General features: G+C 56.8%; 1 protein-coding gene across 9 annotated transcripts in view; it reads right to left on the bottom strand.

Moving 5' to 3' along the window:
• Positions 1-684: 684 nt before the first annotated feature.
• GLT1D1 (glycosyltransferase 1 domain containing 1) overlaps positions 685-20,099 on the bottom strand; it is a 77,726-nt gene continuing 58,311 nt past the window's right edge. Inside the window, exons 9-13 of one of the 9 annotated variants that reach the window (XR_005531320.1) lie at positions 18,483-18,526; positions 17,245-17,365; positions 15,891-16,447; positions 15,483-15,638; positions 13,485-14,793 (exon numbers count right to left, since the gene is read on the bottom strand). Coding sequence is in view for 5 of the 9 variants with exons in the window: in XM_039249570.1 (XP_039105501.1) it covers positions 1,058-1,219; positions 9,710-9,808; positions 17,245-17,365; positions 18,483-18,526 (426 nt within the window). In the remaining 4 variants the exon portion in view is untranslated. Of the gene's footprint in view, positions 1,220-9,463; positions 9,613-9,709; positions 9,809-13,484; positions 14,794-15,432; positions 16,448-17,244; positions 17,366-18,482; positions 18,527-20,099 lie in introns of those variants that run through there. The other 8 variants (XR_005531321.1, XM_039249570.1, XM_039249572.1 and 5 more) reach the window with 8 other exon arrangements.

Genomic DNA, 20,099 nt, shown 5'->3' with positions numbered 1-20,099 from the left:
CCAGCCAGACTCCGCGTGGTGTGGGCTCCGAAGGGCGCTCTACCTCCTCAACACCCACCGCTTCCTGCCTCCCAGGACGCAGTGTGACTCTTCACCCCGTTTACTGTACCCGAGTGTTCCCCGGACGCAGTGACTCAACACCCACCAGGGGCCAGGGAAGCCACCAAAGCAGAGTAAGCACCAGGCCCGGGGAGGCCGTGCTGGTGTGGCCAGGATGTCATTCCAGTGACGCTCCACGTGAGTAAATGCGCTACACCGGGTCTCCCAGCTGCTGAGCTGGGTGCCGTCACCAGAGGGCGGGTCCTGGCACCGGCTGGAAGCTGGTGACCCGCTGTGCCCCCACCTTGGGCCCCTGACGCTGTGGGAGGGAGGACCTGAGCCGACCCTGGAGACCCAGGCTCCAGCACCTTCCAGGCTATGAGCACCGGGCCCCCGAGTCCCGCTCGAATCTGACCCAGGGCAGGGGGGGCGCCTGCGGGTGGACCGCCGCATCCCCAGGGAGCGTCTGCTGCCTTTCAGTTACATGCCTGACGGGCTAGCTGTGCCGCACGTGGACTCACCCACAGCCCCGTGTCGGGTGCCCCGAGGAGCACGCTTGCCGAGCCGGGGCCCCGTCCACGCACCTGCAGGGCCCGGATTTGCTGTGGACTCTGTCGCACGTTAAACACACGGCCAGGGCTCCTCTCTGTGGACAGGCGTCATTTTAGTGTTTGCTTTTTGAACAACGATGGGTCATAAGTCCTCAGAAGACCCGCAGGGAAGCGTCTGCACTGGGGTGGCTTGTGTGGTACACGGGGGTCTAATGCACTCTCTCCTCACGTCCCCGCCCCCGCCCAGGAGGCCCCGCGTCTCCGATCTGGTAAACACGCCTGGGATGTTATCTGGAAGCAGGTTCTGGAAAAGGTTCTGCCTTAGAACGGATGTTGTTTACCTAGGACTCCGGTACCACTGGTGTGACTAGTCCCGGGGGCTCGCGGCCCGAGCCTGTCTCGGTGTCTGCCCAGGGCCGGCACCTGGCGGCAGCGCACATGGGTGCCAGGGCACCAGGCGAGCGCCCTTAGTCCTGGGTGCCGCCCCCCAGGGTCCTGACGAGGTGCTGATACGTGTGCCTCTCCGCCCGCCACGAGTGGTACGTTCTCACATACTCCCTCCCGTTGGCCACGATGTCTCTCTCTAGCGCAGGGTCGCTGGCCAGTCTCTTTGCCAGGTGAACAAAGTCCTGCCAAGAAAGGGGGGGGAGAGACAGGTGTACACGCCTGTGAGCTGGGTCTGCAGAGGCCGCCAGGCGCCCGCGCCCATGTTAGCTCCCGGGCCCTCCTTTGTCCACGTCCTGCACATCGCGGCCTTCGAGGGCACGAGGCACTGAGTGGAGTGGGAAATCACGTGACCACACACACACACACACACACACACACACACACACGTGCACTGCAGTCACCATCCAGGGAAAGATAGCAGAGCCACCCACCATGCCGCCCCCGCCCCCAATTGCCAAAAGCCGCTGTCTCTTTCCTCTGCAACGACTTCTTTTTTTTTTAATGGTTTATGGTCAAGCTGGTTTCCACATAACACCCAGTGCTCATCCCCACAAGCGCCCTCCTCCATGCCCATCCCCCCTCCCCCCCCACACCCATCAGCCCTCAGTTTGTTCTCGGCATTCACGAGTCTCTCATGGTTTGCCTCCCTCCCTCTCCCCCACTATTTCCCCCCTTCTTCTCCCCCTTGTTCCTCCGTTAAGTTCCTCCTAATCCTCCTATACGTGCAAACATATGGTATCTGCCCTTCTCTGCCTGACTTATTTCGCTCAGCATAACATAACGACTCTTAAATCCACTGTTTCTTCCCTCATTTATGAGTGTCGGCTGAGGTGTCGCCTGGCCCTACTCCAGGATCCGGGCCCCACACGCCGTCCAACGCTACCCCTGACCCACGGGTCTCCCTTTGTGCTGGGTCTTCCTTCCTCTCTCCAGGGCGCAGAGTGTGTTTCCAGATGATCTGCCGCGGGGGGAAGTGCAGGCTGCAGAGGCAGAGCTGGGTTCAAACCCTTCTGCACAACGTAAGTTAGCTGTGTGGCTTTGGGGAAGCCAGTTACCCCTCTGACCTCACGTTCACCCTCTCTTCAGGGCCCGTGGCCACCAGATGGGCCAGCTCGGCCCTGCCCTGGACGCCCCGGGTGAAGGAGGGGCAGGGGACGTAAGCATCCTCGGATTCCTGGCTCTCCCTCTGTTAACTAGCTGCGGGTGGTACTTCCGCTGACGTGCGTCATCTGTTCATGCCCCCGACGTCGCCGCTAAGGCAAGTGCAGTCCTGCTGACCCGTTTCTAATAGCAAAGCCCTTCACGACCGGACAGAATTACAATGATTATTTTTTGGTTGTTAAACAATATTCAGAGAGAGGAGGGCCCCACGCATATGTGTCAATATTGCATTTCAGCCCAGAGCCGAGTTCTTGAGCCAGGAGGCCTGCGTTAACCTCACGCCCCACCTCCACGTGGGGACTTTCCTAACCGCTCTGTGCCTCTGTTTCCTCATCTATAACTGAGGGACAATGACGGCGCCTGCCTCGTGGCATGCTGAAGGGGCGGAATGGGTCAGCACGAGGGCTCCGGGCACAGCCCGCCGCACGCGTGGCCGTCACTGTCCCCGGGACTCCAGGAAGCCTGTGCAGACGCCAAGAAGGCAGCCAGGGCTCAGATGAACAAGTGATGCTTTGCCATTTAGAAGGAAAGTCCACGTACTCTCAAAATTATTGTTAATTAAACGTTGAATGCTCTTTACAGCCAGCAATATAAGCGGCGATATTTATGATAGAGCGGAATTAGATTTTTATGTGTTGTGTATACGCTTTTTAGTAAACGGGTGCTCTTTTATAATAAAAATGTAACATATTTATTCTTACCTTATAGTAGAACAATATTCTTATAAAAGTGATTCGAGGGGCTTACGGCTTCGGTGCATCATTTTACGACTGTGGTCGTATCTTGGATTTATCTGACGCACGGACCTTGGCTGCAACCCAAACCGTGTCTTAGGATTTCTACAGAATGTAACCATTTTACAGCAAAATCCTGAATGATGGAGCTCGTAGGGATGGAATGTGAGGAAGTGCCCCGTCCCCTCTCCGCACGGAAGACCAAACAGAAACGCACACTTAGAGCAAGAGAGACTCGGGTGGGGAACACAAAACACCCCGGCCACCACGTAACAGAGCCCCGGGTGAGAGGCCGGAGGTCAAGGGAGAGAACGGGTGCATCAGGGACAAGAAGGGGAAAACCTGACTGGCGGTTATCAGACTCCCTCCCTGCAGCTCTGGGACTGTTTTCTCCTGGGCTCGACCAGCTTCTGCATGACCACACTCCAAGGCCACAGGCTGAACGCACACCCACGGACCCTGAGAAATGCGGGTGGACAGACGGCCAAGTGCCCACGGGGTCCGACTGCATGCAAGGGCACAGCCACAGCCCCGTCCGCACCCGCGCGCTCCTCTGCGGTAAGGCTCCGCCACGCCTCCCGCGTGCCCGGTGGGGGTCTGTTTCCCCTGCTTGACCAGCGGAATGTGTCAGAGGTGACGAGTCTGACCTCGGAGCAAAGCCCCCGCTCTCACTCACGCTGGCCTGCTGAGGACGACGCGTGGGCAGAGGCGCCCGCGGGACCAGGGCCGAGGCCGCCTCAGCAAACACCCCAGGTGGTGAGACCATAGCAGAGCTCCTCGGACACAGCACAGGGCACCCTGGATTCTGCAGAGCTGTCAGCTGTGGAACTTGCCAGAAAACTGACCAGCTGATTGCCAAATCCCGGAGGAGGGGACGTTCATCTGGGGCTTCATGCAGCGAAACGGCCAACTCTCGATGGTCGTTCAGGTTGTTAAGTTATATGGTGTTAAAGGGGACACGTGCTAAGGTAATTAAGAGGAAACAGAAACGGGGGTGCCTGGGGGCTCCGTCAGTTAAGCATCCGGCTCTTGGTTCAGCTCAGGTCATGATCTCATGGCTCGTGAGTTCGAGCCCCACGTCAGGCTCTGCGCTGTCAGTGGATTCTTTCTTTGCTGATTGGGATCTTCTCCCTCCATCTCTCTCTGCACCACCCCTCCCCCTACTCTCTCTCTCAAAAAATAAACTTAAGGGGAAAAAAAGGAAACAGAAGGCAGGTATGGGCATTCCACACCTTAGTTCAAAGACAGATGCAGACATGGTTCTGGGCCGGCGTTGGAAGCTCCAGCGACCACCTGAGCCACAGAAAATTTGGGCTTGGACTTGACGTCACATTCTCTATGCTCCTCGAGAGAAGCCTAGATTCCAGACATTTACCTAAAAGCTCTCCGTGTTAAATACCAACAAGTGATGCAAAACTGGAAACACACGGCAAATGAAATGAAACACGGGTGTGGCCCAGAGCACCCCCCCCACCCCCCAGGGCCGCAGGTGTGCAAACAGGGCTCAGGCTACAGGTTTCTAAAGTTAAAAACAAAAATCACTCAAAAGGGCACAGTTTCGTTTCCGTAAGGATTCAGTGAGCGTTTCGCCGTTTTCTGCATCCCTGCCTCCCTGCGGGGTCTTCAGGGGCTGCTGGGAAAATTCCCCGCTGAATCCGTCTGACCCGCCTCCTCTCCCGGGGGCACCGCCAAGGTCCAGGGCAGGAGAAGCAAGGGCAGTTCGACAGAACCCACATTTGAACCCCTGATGGGGCCCTTGTCGTGACGACGTCCCCCTAACGCCACGGGGCAGGAGGAGCCTCCATGGAAAGCAAAAGCCTCGCGGCCACAATGCAGCACCTGCTTCTTACCTAGATGCCCTGAGAGCGCTGCACCCCAGCCACCTTCCGCGGTCATCCATCCCTCTTCTTCCAGGAGAAGCGAAAATCGACCCTATAAAAACCGAGCTTCGGGCAGACAAGCCCCAGCTCAGGCCATTTTGTAGGACGGCACCTGGCTTGTGCCCAACCAGAGACGCCACAGACCGGGCCCCTGACCCCGGTGATGCTCTGGAACCAGGGACAGCGTGCTGGAGGCCTGGGCGCGTGTTCTGACCCCCGTCCTGGGCTGCGTGGGGCAGGCGGCGGGCAGGGCAAGCGCAGTCCACGGCTGTGATCCCCATGGTGGCAAAGTGAGTCCCCTGCTCATTCGCTTTTGCTCCCAGCCGCGTGCAGGGGACGCCTCGGGGAGGTGCGAGGCCGCTCTCACTCTCTCCGCCGGGGACAGCTGGTGTGTGGCCCACAGCCCCCGGCGGGGCTGGGACCGGCCACAGATCGGCGACACCAGCCAGCACCTGTCACGTGCCTTCTGCTGGAGCCGCTCGTGTTCAGAATCCAGGATTTGGGGCCTTTGATGACGGGGTTTATGTCCTTTTCCATTACTGTGTGCCCTGCAGTGCCTTTAAGCGGCACCCCGTAAGCAACACACCGCAATTTCCAAATCAAAACGTACCAACAGTCACACGAAGCAGGATAAACAAAGCCACAAATAACTTCGCATCAGCTCAGATACCACCTCGCTGCCAAGTCGGCTTTGGCACCCGGCTCACAAAAAATTAAATTGTTTTTCAAGCGCTTTTCTGGATTTCAGAATTGCAGAAAGGGACCGGGGCTCTGTGCTGTTCTCATGATTCCTCTCACAGACAGGGAAACGGGAGCACAGAGAGGTCCGGGAACTGTGCCCAGGGTCACACAGCAAGAGGCGCAGTGGCCAAGGCGGGAATGACACTCATGCCGTTCAGCCTCCCGTCTCGGGGAGCCGAGGCCAGAAGGTCAGAGAGAGCTTTGGGAGGAGAGGCGGCCGGGAGACGGTTCTGGGGGACGCAAGGCGACCACAGTGGGGTCGGGAGCCTCAGAGAGTGAGAGAGAAAGAGCAAAGCCCTCAGGAAAAGTCGAAGTAGAGCTGCCATGACGCTACCCTGGCTGCGCTTCGGGGACACGGACAGACCTGCGGCTAGCTGGCAGTCACCCCAGGGAAGTGGGCTGTGGGAGGCGGCCCCGGGGCTGAGGCAGAGCCGGGCGGAGGCCGCCTCCAGCCGCTAGAAAGGCTCCTGATCACCGCTGTCCGGCTGAGTCCGGGCGTGGCCGCCTCGGCCCACAAACCCGCAGGGGAGGGGTAGCCACGCCTCGGCTGGTGGCCGCTGTCCTTGTGCACACGAACGTGCACGCAGAGCGTCATCAGCGGTGGGCACAGCTCTCCTTCCCTCAGACCTCAGCCACCAGCCGTGCCTCGTGGTGGCAGTAGCTGAAGGCCACGCTTTTGTGGACCGCCAGCCCCGGGAACGGCCCCACCGAGGCAGGAGCCCCCAGCTGGCAAGTGTCCCAGGCATCGGGGTCGGCACCCTCCCCCACCCCCGCTCTGCTGGACACACGCTGGTGTGCGGGGCCCCCAGGGGGACAAGGTGCACTGTCTCCACATCTGTGGCAGTGGCAGCGAGGCTGGACTCCCTCCCGTGGCTTCAGCTGAGAGCAGTGGCAGGGGACACACCACTCACGACGTGTCACCTCACCACCGAGAGGTGACAGGGTGGTCTGTCCACATGGGAAGGGGGACGGGCCATTCGTGCGTGTGTCCTGGAGAAAGGGGGACTGTCTCCCAGTGGCCAGTCACGCATACTTCCTCATTTAATTTGTACGCTGTCAGTTTGTCTTTACAAAACGCACCATATGAAAAATCACAGCCTAACACCGGGCCACGGAGGCCACGGGACGGCATCGGATTCGTGCCCCCAGGTGCCCGTGTCCCAGGTACCTTCCTCGTGAGTCCTTGTCCGTTCATGCTGTGCCCTGCGACACCCAGCACACCGCACGCTCTCCCGCCACGCACGCCCTCACGCGCCCCAGCCTCTGTGAGTGGGGTCCCGCCTACCCCGAGCGCCCCTCCCTGCGGGCCGGGCAGGACCGTGAGTGTGACGGGAGTCGGTCCCTACGAAGCACGGGCCCCGCCTCCATCAGGGGCAGTGCTCCTGGCGCTGGGGGCACATGAGGACACGCTGCCCCCTCCGGGAGCCACCCTGCTGCACCGTAAGCCCCCCGGAGCGGGGACCCTTTCCCTCCCGGCATTTACCTCCAGGACCGAGCTCAGCACCTGCTACACGGGCGGCCCAGTGAGAGCCCCCTGCTCCCACGCCAGGCGCAGCTCACGGGCCTTGTCTGGCAGACACGGGGAGGCCCTCACTCTTGTCCTGTCCCCCACACGCCCCTCTGGCTGGCGAATCCAGCGGTCTGGAGGGCAAGACGCAGCCCCGGGCCTAGAACGTGCCACCTTGCACGGGGCCTCGCTGGGAATGTCCCCGCGGCGGTGACCGTCCATCTCTGGCTCCTGCAGAGACGGGCTGGCGGCCCGCACGGCACACCCTCCCCGCACCCGGACAGGCCCTCGGCGCACTTAAACTAACGAGTTTAAAAACTGAATTACTGAGATTTATAAATTGGTAAAATCCAACTGCAGTTTGGGATTTCCAGCCTCTCTTCAAACGTGACAACGGCTGTGAGTCCGGCCAGGGGCCCGGGTGGCCGGCTCTGGGCACGCGGCGGCCCCCTCGCTCAGCCGGGCTGTGTGGGCTCCACTACGCACCCCAGACCTGAGGGCACCCGCCACCTGGCCCCGTGAGAGCCCCGTTCAAACCCGTTTTCTGTTCCATCTCCCTGCTCTCGGCCACGCGGATACTTCACGGGCCGACGCCCCCCCCCCCCCCCCCCCGCCACCTCGCTCCTGCTGTCCCGGCTGACCACGGTGGTAACGTGGCAGGATCATTTACCGCTGGGGCCAGACAGGGCACCCAGGGGCTCCGGGAGACAGCCGCACGCAGACCCGGCTTGGCTCCAAACCCAAACCCGAAGTGGGGAAGAGACGTGAGCCATCAGGACTCAGCACACAGCGGGCCCCCTCGACCACGGGCAGGCTGGCTGTCACGGAGCGTGAAGAAGGGGCCACAGGCACACAGGGAAGGGATTGGGGGGCCAGCAGGGTATGGAGCGTGTGAGCACGAGCTTCCTCAGGTTCCGTGTCCACTCCCCGGGGACTGAGGGCTACGCTGAGCTAGCCGGCCAGTGGCTGATCCCACCGGAGCCCCTCGGTTGTCAGGACTATAACCAGAGCTGCCAGTTTATTTAAAATGCATTTTGCTCTGGAAGCAACCCCCCACCCTGGGCTCGGTCGAGTCTGGTCACAACCGCAGAGAAGACAGACAAAGCCGTGCGTGACAGCCGCGTCTGGCACGCTTCTTAAAGCCTGTTAAAAAATGCAGCCACCCCCCACCATGTGCAATCGAAAGCGTTTTTTTTTTTTAAACATCCTTTGTAAAACCAAGGTGTTGGAATCAAAATAAATCTTCGACTGAACGCTGTGGGCGCCGCGGCTCCGTGTCTGAGAGCTCGAGGAAAGCCGGTCGCCGGCAGAGGCGGCTGACCCTGTCAGGGGCGGTGGGCGGGTCACTTGCTAATGTTAGAAGGAGCCCCCACCGGAAGCTAGATGACACCGGAGAGCCCCATGACTCTCCCGTGTTCACATGCTCGCTGACCACGTTACAGCGTCTGAACTCGGGCTGTAAAATAAACGGATGCTGCGTTTGGGGAGATGAAACTAAAAGCACTTTTCCGGGGTGGAGACGATGCCGTTGGACCTAACAGCTCGGCTGGTGCTGACCTTGAGAGGTGCGGAAGGGGGTAAAGAGCAAAGCCTTTGTTTGGAGAATGAGGGCTTCCTGGGCTGGTATTGCTGTGGCTCGTGTCACTGCTGGAGGGACGGGAGGCATCAGTGCCGGACAGGCCCCCCCATTGCTGTTTCACCTGCCTCCGGGCCGGCCAGTGCGCCAGGCAGCCGGGAAGAGCGGTGGCCGTCGTCATCCCCGGGGAAGGGAAGGGACGGCGTTCTCGGATCACATGTCGCCACAGGGAAATCTGAAAAACCGCATTCCCAAATATGTGAGCTGCCTATAATTTGTAAGCACAAATCCCTACATTTCTGAATAGAACATGTGCTTTAATTAAGACGCTGGTAAGTAGAACCTGATTATTAAAGACTTTTTTACAGAACAGTACTCGGGCCTAAGATTCTCACTTTACTCCCGCCTGACACGGGCGCTGTCCTTTGGGGATGACAGGTCCCGAGCTCCGGCCGCGGGCCGTGAACACGCTCAGCCCTGTGTTCACACCTCGGGGCGGCAGGAGGTGCCACGAGCTGTGCTTGTCCCGAGGAGAGAGCAGGGCTTGGAGACCCGGCCACAGGCCTTGCACACGGTCCCCGGGGGGCTCAGTGGCAGGCAGACACTCCCGGGAGGTCCAGGCACACACACGCGTGCGCCCCCACCGTGCCCGCTCTCCACCACACCGTCCTGTGTCACTTCCAGATGCCCGTGTGCGCGCATGTACACGCAGGTCCTCGGCTCACTCTGTGCCTTGTTTGGAGGCATTGCAAGTGACCGGATACACGGCGATCTTCCGAAAGCCAGCAGGTGTTCTAGAAGGCTCTCCTTCTAGAAGTCTTTGGAAACGAGACAAAGCGTCTCAGAGGCCATCCGACTTGCTCAAGGCCACACCGCCCGGCAGAGGCAGAATCAGACGCGGGAGCAGGGCTTGTGCTTGGGTTTCTGGCCCGGGCGTACCCGTGATCGCAGGGGACGCGCACCGCACGCAGGGCTCCTGCCGCAAGGGAGGGGGGCGCGGACGCTGGAGAAAACAGTGGAGACCGCAGAACGAGAGTCATTCTGACAGCCCATCCGGGGACCATGTCCCTTACCTGCGGGTCTGAGAACAGCAGCCCCGTGACCTCATGCTGCACCACCGCTGCGTTCCCGGGGATGTTCCTGGCCAGCACGGGAACTTCCAGATCCATCGCCTGAGGACAGAAGGGGGAGAAGTCAGGTGGGCCGTCGCGATGGAGAGCTTCTCCGGCAGGAAGAGCCGGTTTGTGGGGGAGCGACATCTACGTCCCCTGGACCTCCGGCAGCGCACAGAAGTACAGCTGCCAGACTGAGAAGCCAGTCCAAACACGCCGTTGACAAAGTACGTGCTGAATCGTAATTACTGCGGCAGGTTCCGGAAAGCTATGTACCAGAAAGCTATGTACCGCGAAGCTCTGTGTGACACGGTCGCCACGGTGTCACAGAGAAACCCGCTCTCTCCAAATGCTTACCGGACACTTGGACAGCAGCAGCCTGCAGCACACATCCTTAATTACCCTCATCGCTCCCCCGACGGGCAGTCTTCCCACAGCACAAGCAGCGAGACCCAGAGGACTGAGCACGTCCCCCCACCCCCGGCTTGCAGACGGGAGAAAGAAGGGGTGTGACTTATCATCCTGACTATTCCCGAAGCAGGCTTTCCATCCCCCCAAGGAAGGGGGCCAGCGCGTGGCCTGCGCAGCCCAGCAGAGACTGGATGAGACCTCGGGCGGCGTCCGGAAGCACGTGGCGGGCACAGTTGGCCTCACCCGCCAGCAAGGAAGCACCCCGCTGGTTCTCTTTCTAGTTTGGGGGGGCCCACCCAACCTGCAAGGGTATAAGGTTAGGCTAGTCCTTCCGATTCTATTTTGGCCGCTGACGTTGATCCCCTGTGGCTATTATCACCTAGGACTTTAGTGTGGTGGGTGCCTTCCAGCGGCTAAGAGGGACACCCCTTTGCAACATGGTGCCCGGGGGCAGGACTGACTTGCATCAACAGCAGACCAATAATCTGGCTCTTGTGCTACAAAAGTACGTTGTAGGCACCCTGACTCTGCCTGTGGTATCTACTTCCGTGGAATCAAAATTTGCTCGCAAAGGGGTGATATTCGATTCTCAGAAATGTAGGTTTACCCAACCATAGCCGTTTCGTATATTGCATGGGAAGGTCTGTGACACCAAAGCCTTCATAGGGCAGGTACGCCAGCAACACCCACCAAACACCAGAGCTCAGTGTGACACGTAGTAAACGCTCAGTAAATGCTGTGGGGCCAGTGCCCCAGGCGCCCCTGTACTGAGTGAATTCTAAGTCGGTGTTGGTCACCGTGGCCATCTGAACCACCAGCTGTTGTCGGTGGGCTCCCTGGTTTTCATCACCTACGCCTTCCCAGTCTACTTTGAGTCTAAGATCCAGGCCCCAGAGAATGCAAGAGCTGGCAACACCCTTCCTGTCCGCACTCCTCTGACACGTCGGGGAAAGTGGTAGAGCTGGCTTGACTGGTGGACCAGAGCCCCCACCGAACTGCTCCTCCCCAGCCGCCCCGCTGTGTCCCCAACACAGTGATGGGTCCGTCTTTGTCTGTCTCTCTTGGTGGCATTTCAAGTGCACAGAAGGTCTCCAAGTCAGATTTTCCAGTTTTCTTTTGGAGGGCCAGGACTCAGATCCTCAGTGCTCATCCACTCCAGGGCGAAGTAACCTGAAATGGTGACGTCCCAACGCTAGGGTCACAAGTGTTTACGGACCGTTGGTTGGGCGCCTTGAGTTCTGACACCCTGCAGGCATGGTCTGGCGTCCTGGATGATGGCACGTGCTGGGGATCAGGAGGCCTTGGTCTTGAATTAAGATCCCAGTCTTATTATCTTCGTTCCAGGAGAGCACAGTGGGTGTGCCCCTTGGAGTACAGCCCCATCACCTGGAGAGACGGAGCAGAACTGACTGGGCTCCCCCCGACACGGCCACCCCGTGATCAGGCATTTGTGAAAGTACCTCCCACGATTCTATTGTTCAGCCCAAGAACCACCGAGGGAGCAAGGATACCATCAAGGTCCTGGATGTCTCCCTGGGTCTTGATCATATCATTTGGGAATGAGGGACTAAACTCTCCTCTCCACAGTGCACGAACAATTCAGATCTCTCTTTGCACAAGCACCATTATGTGGTTTGTGGCATAAGCTGACTGGCACATCAACTACATCAGTTACGAGGTCGTAACAGAATTATGGTGAGTGATGCCATGAGTCATACGGCTTGTCTCTCTGATCGTCACACAGCACGGGTCGCTAGCTCGTTAAACTCGTGCAACACACTGTGATTTCATTTCTAGACATTTGTCAACCAACTGCCAAAACCTCTGCATGGATGAGACCTTTGAGATCGTCCTGTTTCACCCACTGCCTGGTGTCAGGGCAGAGCTCAGAAAGAGGGTGATCGACCCATCAGGGTGCATGGCAAGCCCCGTATCGTGTTCCTCTGTCCCAGGCACCCCCTAGCATTTGCGTACTTCAACAGTACATTTAGCTCCTAATTTGGGCTAAGCACTGGGATATTTGTGAAGAATCTGTGGCAGATGCAGAGATTGAGAGGAGAGATCTATAGATGTAAGTGTAGTGCTAAAGAGACAAATGCAGATTATAAAACCAGTGATCAGAGAATCACAAGACCGGCCAGTCATGAAGGATGACAGAGTTCATATCCCTGTTTCAGGCAAAAATGATCTTATTATCACCCCTCCTGTTGTGTAGACTCACTTGCATATCAACCCAACCCTACTTCAGGCACCCACCCTACACGTAAGGCTGTTGAGGCCACCGAGAGTTGCCCACTCACTGGATACATGTCTGTTATCAGCCTGCAGATGGCGGGATGCAGGAGGCTTAGGTGATGGGGCCAAGTGATTGAGGGGAGGTAACGAGGTGGTGTTACACAGTAGAGGAGGCTTGCTTGACTCCAAAGGCCATGAAATGAAAAAAAAAAAAAAAAAAAACAGCAACAACAACAAAGGAAGTAGAAGAAAGGCATTAAAGGAAAAAAAAAAGTCAATGGAATAAAGAACTCACCAGCAACCCTTTTCACCAGAAGAAAGGAGAAATCAAAATAAGATACACCAAGGGGGACGTAACCGTTGAACCAGAGAACTGTAAAGTCATAGGAGGCTCTTTATAGAAATCTTTACAAATAAATTTGAAAATCTACCTGAAATGGGTAGTTTCTAAGAAGAACGCATCTTACTGAATTAACCCTGGTAGAAGTAGGGAAGCTAAAACAGATCCATTTCTATAAAAGAAATAGAGAGCTTATCAAGGAAACTGTCGACAACAGTTTCATCTCAGAAGGATCATCTCAGACGGTGTCACAAGGGAATTCTACAAAATCATCAGACTGAACGATTCGAGTGCTCCAGGAACTGTGCCAGACCACAGAGAGGGAAGACACGTTCCAAATTGTTGTTATGAAACAAGTTCAACAATAATACCAAATAATACCAAAGCATAAGACAGATGGCACAGGAAAGAAAGCCACAGGCCAATCTCACGTCTACAACTCTCCATAAAAATCCTAAAGGAAAGAGTAGCAAACAGATTCCAGAAGCACATAAGAAATGACGGAAACCAACCATTTCAGTCACTACACTAAAGATGAATGGACTAAACATCACACTCAAAAGGCAGACATCGTGAGGCCTGATAACAAGAGCAAGACACAACTATATTCACCGCCTACATGAGATACGCTTTGGATTCAAAGACACAAAAGTTTGAAAGTAAAAAGATGAGAAAATATACCATGTAAACAGTAACCATAGGAACTTTCCTGGCTGTATTAACACCAGATGAAATGGACTTTAGGAGACAACGAGGGAAATTTCATAATGATAAAAGGATCGCTACATCAGGACAACACAGAAGTTAGAGATGTGCACACACCAGAACACAGAGCCCCGCAACATGTGAAGCAAAGACTGACAGAATTGAAAGGAGAAGTAGTTAATTTAATAATAAATAATAATAATAATAATGGGACATCTCAATACCCCATCTCAATAACTGATAATAGAAAAACTAGACAGACAACCATGAAGGAGACAGACGACCTGAACAGCACGAACCGACTTAACCTGACATTTTCAGCACGTCCCCAGCAACTACAGAAGACACATTCCTCCCAGGTACACATGGTTCCTTTTCCGGAACGTGACCATATGTTAAATCAAAATAGATAGGATTCCATACACTCAAAATGATCAAAATCATAAAAGGTATGTTCTCTGATCACATTTTTGGGAGCCAGGGTATGATAGCCAGGGTAGGGCTGTGGGAGAAGGAAGGATAAATATGGCCAAAAGCACACTGTATATACTGTATATTAGCTACCTTGACAATAAGTTCTATTTAAAAAAAAAAAAAGGAATCTGATTCCTAAGTCACTTCCCCAAGGTATGAAGTCGCCTCCTTCACAACAAACTGCCTTCAAGAGAGGCGAAGTCCCAGGGCAGGACAAGCATACGAAGCTGGTCCCCACGAGACCCGGACCAGCGACGTCTGGTTCCAGGTGGGCGTGTGCGTCTGCTGTTCGCTCTCCCCTGGTGATCAGGGATGAGGCTGGGGGGGCGCAGGTGGAGCAGCCAGCAGAGCAGACCTGTACCAGGCTTTTGGACAGTGGAAGGTGTCTGATGCTCGGTTCAGTCCACAGTCACCTGATTCCTTTCCCTGTGAGCTCTTCAACCCTCCATTGGGTGGACGGAAACCTCTGATTCCACCTTAAAAAGAAGCTTTGTAGCTGGTGCCTCGTTTCCTGCAGACTTGCCAGAAGATTCCAGAGATGATACCTCCTCTGCACGTGCAGATCAGCCTCCAGAGCATAGTGCGGGTGATGAAGGGAGGGTATGGCCACCTGTATTTATGGGTTTTTACACTTCAGAGGGACACCCTAGGTCAAAAATCTCCATGGTCCAGATTTTCTTTCAGAGAGGTTTGCTTGCATTTTCAGGGCCTTGAATGACTCGTGTCCAGCATGGTGACTGCTGCCTATCAGGTGGGGATGGGGGGGGTGGATCCCAGGATTCACGACGTGTACCCACGCTGCATTCGGATCCCTCATCACCGGGATTAGAATGCTTCTCAACGCAAAGCCTTGAGAAGTCTTCCATCACTAGGGCTTGGCCTGGAAGCCAAGGGATGGAGAGATTATCCTGTTACTCTTGGCTTTAGAATACAGCCTTACTGGGGCACCTGGGGGACTCAGTCCATTGGGTTACGCGTCTGACTCCTGATTTCGGCTCAGGTCATGATCCCAGGGTCATGGGATCCATTCCCATGTTGGGCTCTGTGCTGAGCATGAAGCCTGCTTGAGATTCTCTCTCTCTCTCTGCCTTTTTCCCCCCGCCCCCAACTCTCTTACTAAAATATAAAATAAAATAAAATTAGAATATGGCCTTCCTTCCCCTGTGGCATCAGAAACTTTGACCCAGAGGGTGGCGTGTGTGTGTGTGTGTGTGTGTGTGTGTGTGTGTGTGTGTTCGTGTTCTGGGCTGGGCTGGGGAGGGGGCCCTAAGTAGGAAGGCTGAGGTAAGAGCATACTTTTTTGTATTACTTCAATTTAATTCCATGGGGAATTCAATTCCATGATGATCCCAAACTTGAAACTATAGATTTGCTGCAGGAATAGTCATTCTACTGCCCACACACCCAGAGAGTTTGATTTTTGGAGTCTCTTGATAAGAGATGTGTTTTAGCAAATGAGATTTTTATTTGCTTCCGTGAAAAAAACAAAACAAGACCAAACAAAGCTAATTCTGAGAGGTTGAAAGATCGCTTCCTTCAAAAGTGATAGGCGTTCATTCTGTGACTCACCACTTTGGTTCTCTGAATGGACCCTGATGACAAGCCCCCGGACCACTCCCCTAAAATCAGCTTCATTCAAAGCCCTCACCCCAGAGGCTATTCTGGGGCTCTGAGAAGCACGGCAGCCACGGGTACGTTAGTCGGACTGGCTCACAGCTGCCTTTCCTCGGGAGGAAATGAGATTTGACAGCATCAATTCATCTGCAGTCAGATGCCGCATGCACCGGTTTTGAAATCATTCCTGAATTCGACTTCACTTTTTCTTAGGGAACTTGCACAAGAACAGAGGAGCCGTTCCACACCAGCTCAAGGACTGCGGCTGTAACAGCCTGTGCTTCTGAAGCTGGACCGAGAGTGAAGGAGTGTGCACTGACCCCGGGTTTGAGCGTCTACCCCCAACCCCAGGCCTGCACTGACCTCGCTGGGAGCCTCAGTGGAGACGGATGCTAACCATGCAGTTCCGATGGTGGTCCCCGCTGTGCCTGACGACAAGCAGGTTACGGTCCGTGCTGTACATGCTCTGAGGGTGCCCAGCACTGGCATCCAGGCACCCATGTTCAGCCTCTACCCCCGTTCCTGATGCTGCTTTGGGTTTAGCTCTTTTTAAACGATGCCACAGGAAAAGAGTAGGCACCCACATCAGTCATGTCTTAGTTTAGGGACGATTGTTCTTTTTCCCGCTTTAGTTACGCGCCGCGTCCTGTGAAATGGCTCATCGTACCTGCTGCCCGCGAGGTCAGTCAACGAGACGGGGTCCGAGGGAAGCAGTGGATGTCACGGATATTACGTCCAGTAACACGACCGCAGCGCCCCAGGTGCCCATCGAAGGAAGAAGCCCACGTAGCGAGAAGGAAACGTGAAACCCGGCCCAACGTCCTGGAGGCCCCGTGGCCACGTCTCCTTCTCACAAGCAGTCTTAACCTGCGCCACTTAGTCCCCGGGCGCGTCTGCGGCGGCAAGGCGCGTGTCGGGGGCTGTGAGCGACGGCGTGTCATGTGCAGCCCTGGAGAAGGTCCAGGGGGGCCGCAGGCCACCCTCGGCTCAGCCCCCGCTTGGAAGGGGCTCCAGAGGGAGACGAAGTAACGGCAAGGCACAGGGAAGTCCTCTGGGCCAGGCGCAGGCTGGCCCCTCAGGAAACCGCAGGAAGCGGCTGGGGTCTCCTGGTCAGGCACCTGGCCACCACGGAGGCTCAAAGGCTTGGGTGGACTGGTCCTCGGAGGCCACAGCCTGACACGGGGGCCCTGAGCGCACGGGCTCCATCCACCCCCCCCCCAGGGCGCACAGGCTCCCTCCCCGCCTCCCCCTGAGAACAGGTGACTCTGTGCCGCATGGTGCCGAGGAAGCTGGACGCTGGGTGAGGGGACCCGCTCGGCCCGCCCGCCCCCTCCCCGTGCACCTGTAACCCCCTCCACGCTCCGGCCCCCCCCCCACCCCGCCACAGGGAAAGTCCGACCTGTCCTCACCCCGGGAATTCTGGGATTAGGGAGCGTCCTGAAAAGAGGGAGAAGAAATCGGAAACAGGAGGCTTCTTGCCACAACGACCCTCCAGCCAGTTCCTGGCAAACCTGCAAGTCAGCGCCTTCCCCGCGAAGGGCTCAGGGCTCGGAGAGGCGACCGAGCGTTGCCTTACTTTGCAGACAAAGTAAGTGGTTCTGTGTGTGTCAGTCCCGCGTACAACCTAACCACGACGCTGGGAAATGGGAAATCCCAGGGAAATGGAGAAGAGCGGACCTCGGTTGAGCAGGACGCGACCCCCGGGCTGTGTGGTTACCTCCAGGATGGCCGCGGACATGCCCTCGGACACCGAGCTGTTCACCACCGCGAAGCAGTTCTTGAGCGCCGCGTGCAGGTCCCCCTGGGGCATCTCTCCCACCAGCCGCACCCCCGCGGTCCTGAAAGAGGAGTGGGGGTGTGTCCCTGCGAGTCGTGGGGGGGCAGGGAGGGGGGCAGGCGACAGCTTCGGGGCAAGTCTCCCGATGCTGAGCTGGGCGTCCGGACAGCACAGCGGGTTCCGCACGCGTCCCCATGAGGGTGTCTCCCACCCCCCCTCCAGCCAGCCGCCCTCGCTGTGAACCTCACCTCCCAGATGCTGGAGGTCAGAGACACGGTTCTGGCTACTTTTTCTAATCACGAAGCCTTTTTCTTCAAAAGATTTTAAAAAATACTAACAGGGACGATCACAGCCATAGAATAAACACATACTAAACTAAGAACAGGACAGCGCCGTGTTCCCGCTGCCCAGAGCCGGCGTGTTCTGTCACAGAAGGTTCCTCTTCTCGTTTTCATCCAGCAACACCAATCCCCGTCTGTCCAACCCCCCACCCCACCACTCACATAACTGCAGGCAGTGTTACCTACGAGCCACGTAAGGGCATCCGCTCACCTATGGGGATGAAATCGGAATTTCCCCCTCGCTGATGAGGGGTCCGTGACCTACGGGCAGTCCCGGGGGGTCGTGAGGAAATCGCCTAGAAGGGGACCGACCCAAATGGGGGCGACCCTCCTGGCCCCTGCCCATTTCCGTGCCCCCGCCGAAAAGGGCTCCGCGGCCACCTGCCACCCTCAGGTTGAGGACAGCGGGACAGAGAAAGACAGGACCCACGTCGCTGGAGTCACGCCTCATCCCGTTGTTTCGTGTGTGAGCAGCGGCAGCAGCCTGTGTCCTGGGGTCCCTGCTGCCCCGGGTTCGACCCAGCTCTGGACAGTTTGGGTCTTTCCACTTCTTGCCATCGTGCTCAGTGACAGTTATGGGTTTGTCATCAGCGTCTCCCTGAGCGAGCGCAGCTGGGCGTCACCACCGCCGAGGGGATTGCTCACGCTACCAGCGCGGTGTCCCTGCTGTCGAGTGGGGGAAGGGGGGCCCCTCGGGTCTCCTGGCGTCATCAGGACATTGCAGGGGGTGGCGCGCGAAGGGCAGGAAGGGAGCCTGGGTGCCGTGAGTGGTGGGGGGGAGGTAACGGCCACCAGGTTTCCTCTCCTGCGAAATACTCATTCACCTCCCACACTTACCTCTTTACTTTGGCTTGCACTTCCCTCGTAAACACTGGGTCCACCTGAGAAGACACAAAGATAGATTTAGGAAAAGCCTCGATCTTGAGAGAATTGCATATCACAACAACAGAGTCAGATTCAACAACTCAGGAAGGAAAAAACCACACCAAACAGGAACTAACCGCCCTGGTTCCGCTCGAACGAATAGTGACGAGGGACAGAGCCGCACTGGGGGCGAAGTTCAGGGAAAGCACGTGACCTCCCGTCTGCCGGAGACAAAGCCCGGAGGAGACCGGGGGCAGCAGGCCGGGCCTCCAGCTTACTCAAGGGGTCAGAGCAGAACTAAGACAAAGGGTCCGACAGAATTGACACTTTATTTTTAAAAAATATTGTTTTCAGTTTATCTACTTATTTCGAGAGAGAGAGTGAGAGAGAGGATCCCAAGCAGGCCCCACACCGTCAGCACCAGAGCCTGATGCAGTTGCCTCGATTTCATGCCAGGAGATCACGACTTGAGCTGAAATCAAGACAGTTGACAAAAGTCAGATGCATAACAGACTGAGCCACGCAGGCGCCCCAAAGTTTTATTTTTGACAGAGAGTCTTCTGAGAAACACGATGTTAAAGCCAAGGGCATGTCCATCATCCTATGTGCAGATACACAAATGGGTCTGTCTGCACAATGGAACAGAACTCAGTCACACGAAGGGGAGAATCACGGACTCCTGTCACACCATGCATGGCCTTTAAACAAGACATCCAGGGAAGGCGGCTGGTCACAAAGGGCCTCATACTATGTGACCCCATTTACATGGAACGTCCAGAAGGGCAAATCCAAAGAGAAAGAAAGCAGGTAAGTGGCTGCCAAGGACTCGTGGGGAGCAGGGGCGGAGACACGGGGTGAGTGCAGAGACGGCAGAGACCGGCTGCTAATAAGCACGGGCTGTCTTCCGGGGTGATGAAAGTGTTCCACAATTAGGCAAGGGGGATGGCTGCAAAACTACGTGAATATAACTAAAAACCACTGGACTGCATACTTTAAAGTGGTGATTCTGATGGCCTCTGAGTTACATCTCAAAAAAAGCGGGGGGAACAAGTAAAACTCTGGTTGGTCACAACCTCATGTCCTGGAGCCTGGACACGCCCCCGTTTCCCCCTGGGGGGCGCTCTGTCGTCTGGGAAGGGCCGCGTGTGCTGTGTGGCTTGCAGCCCTGCTGAGGGGCGGGGGGAAGAGTCGGAGCAGCGCCTCGGGGGGGTGGGGACCGACGGGGTCAGTGCGGCGCCCCTGACTGTTGGGAGCCGCAGAAGAAAGAGCCACATGTCGTAGAAAAGAGCTGCGGATGGCACCACCGTAAACACCACCTCACTTCTCAGTGCCCAGGACCGACAGGTGCAGAGCAAGGTGCCCGTGCGCCTGCGGCCATCACTGTGTGCACACCGCGTCGCCCTGCCCGGGCCTCGGAGTCCAGGCTGCAACACTGTGGGCGCACGTGACCCCTTCTCGGGCGAGCTTACTCTCTGAGGGACCAGGAGGACATGAGGGGATGCCCAGGGTGGGGCCACGTGTGTACTCACCACGTCTGACTCTCCCGACCGCAACACAACCAGCAGACCACGGCTGGCCCTTGCCCTTCCT

The sequence above is a fragment of the Hyaena hyaena genome, unplaced genomic scaffold (genome assembly GCF_003009895.1).
Source record: "Hyaena hyaena isolate Hyena2069 unplaced genomic scaffold, ASM300989v1 scaffold_343, whole genome shotgun sequence".
Lineage (NCBI taxonomy): Eukaryota > Metazoa > Chordata > Mammalia > Carnivora > Hyaenidae > Hyaena > Hyaena hyaena.
This window is presented reverse-complemented; position numbering and strand designations above follow the sequence as displayed.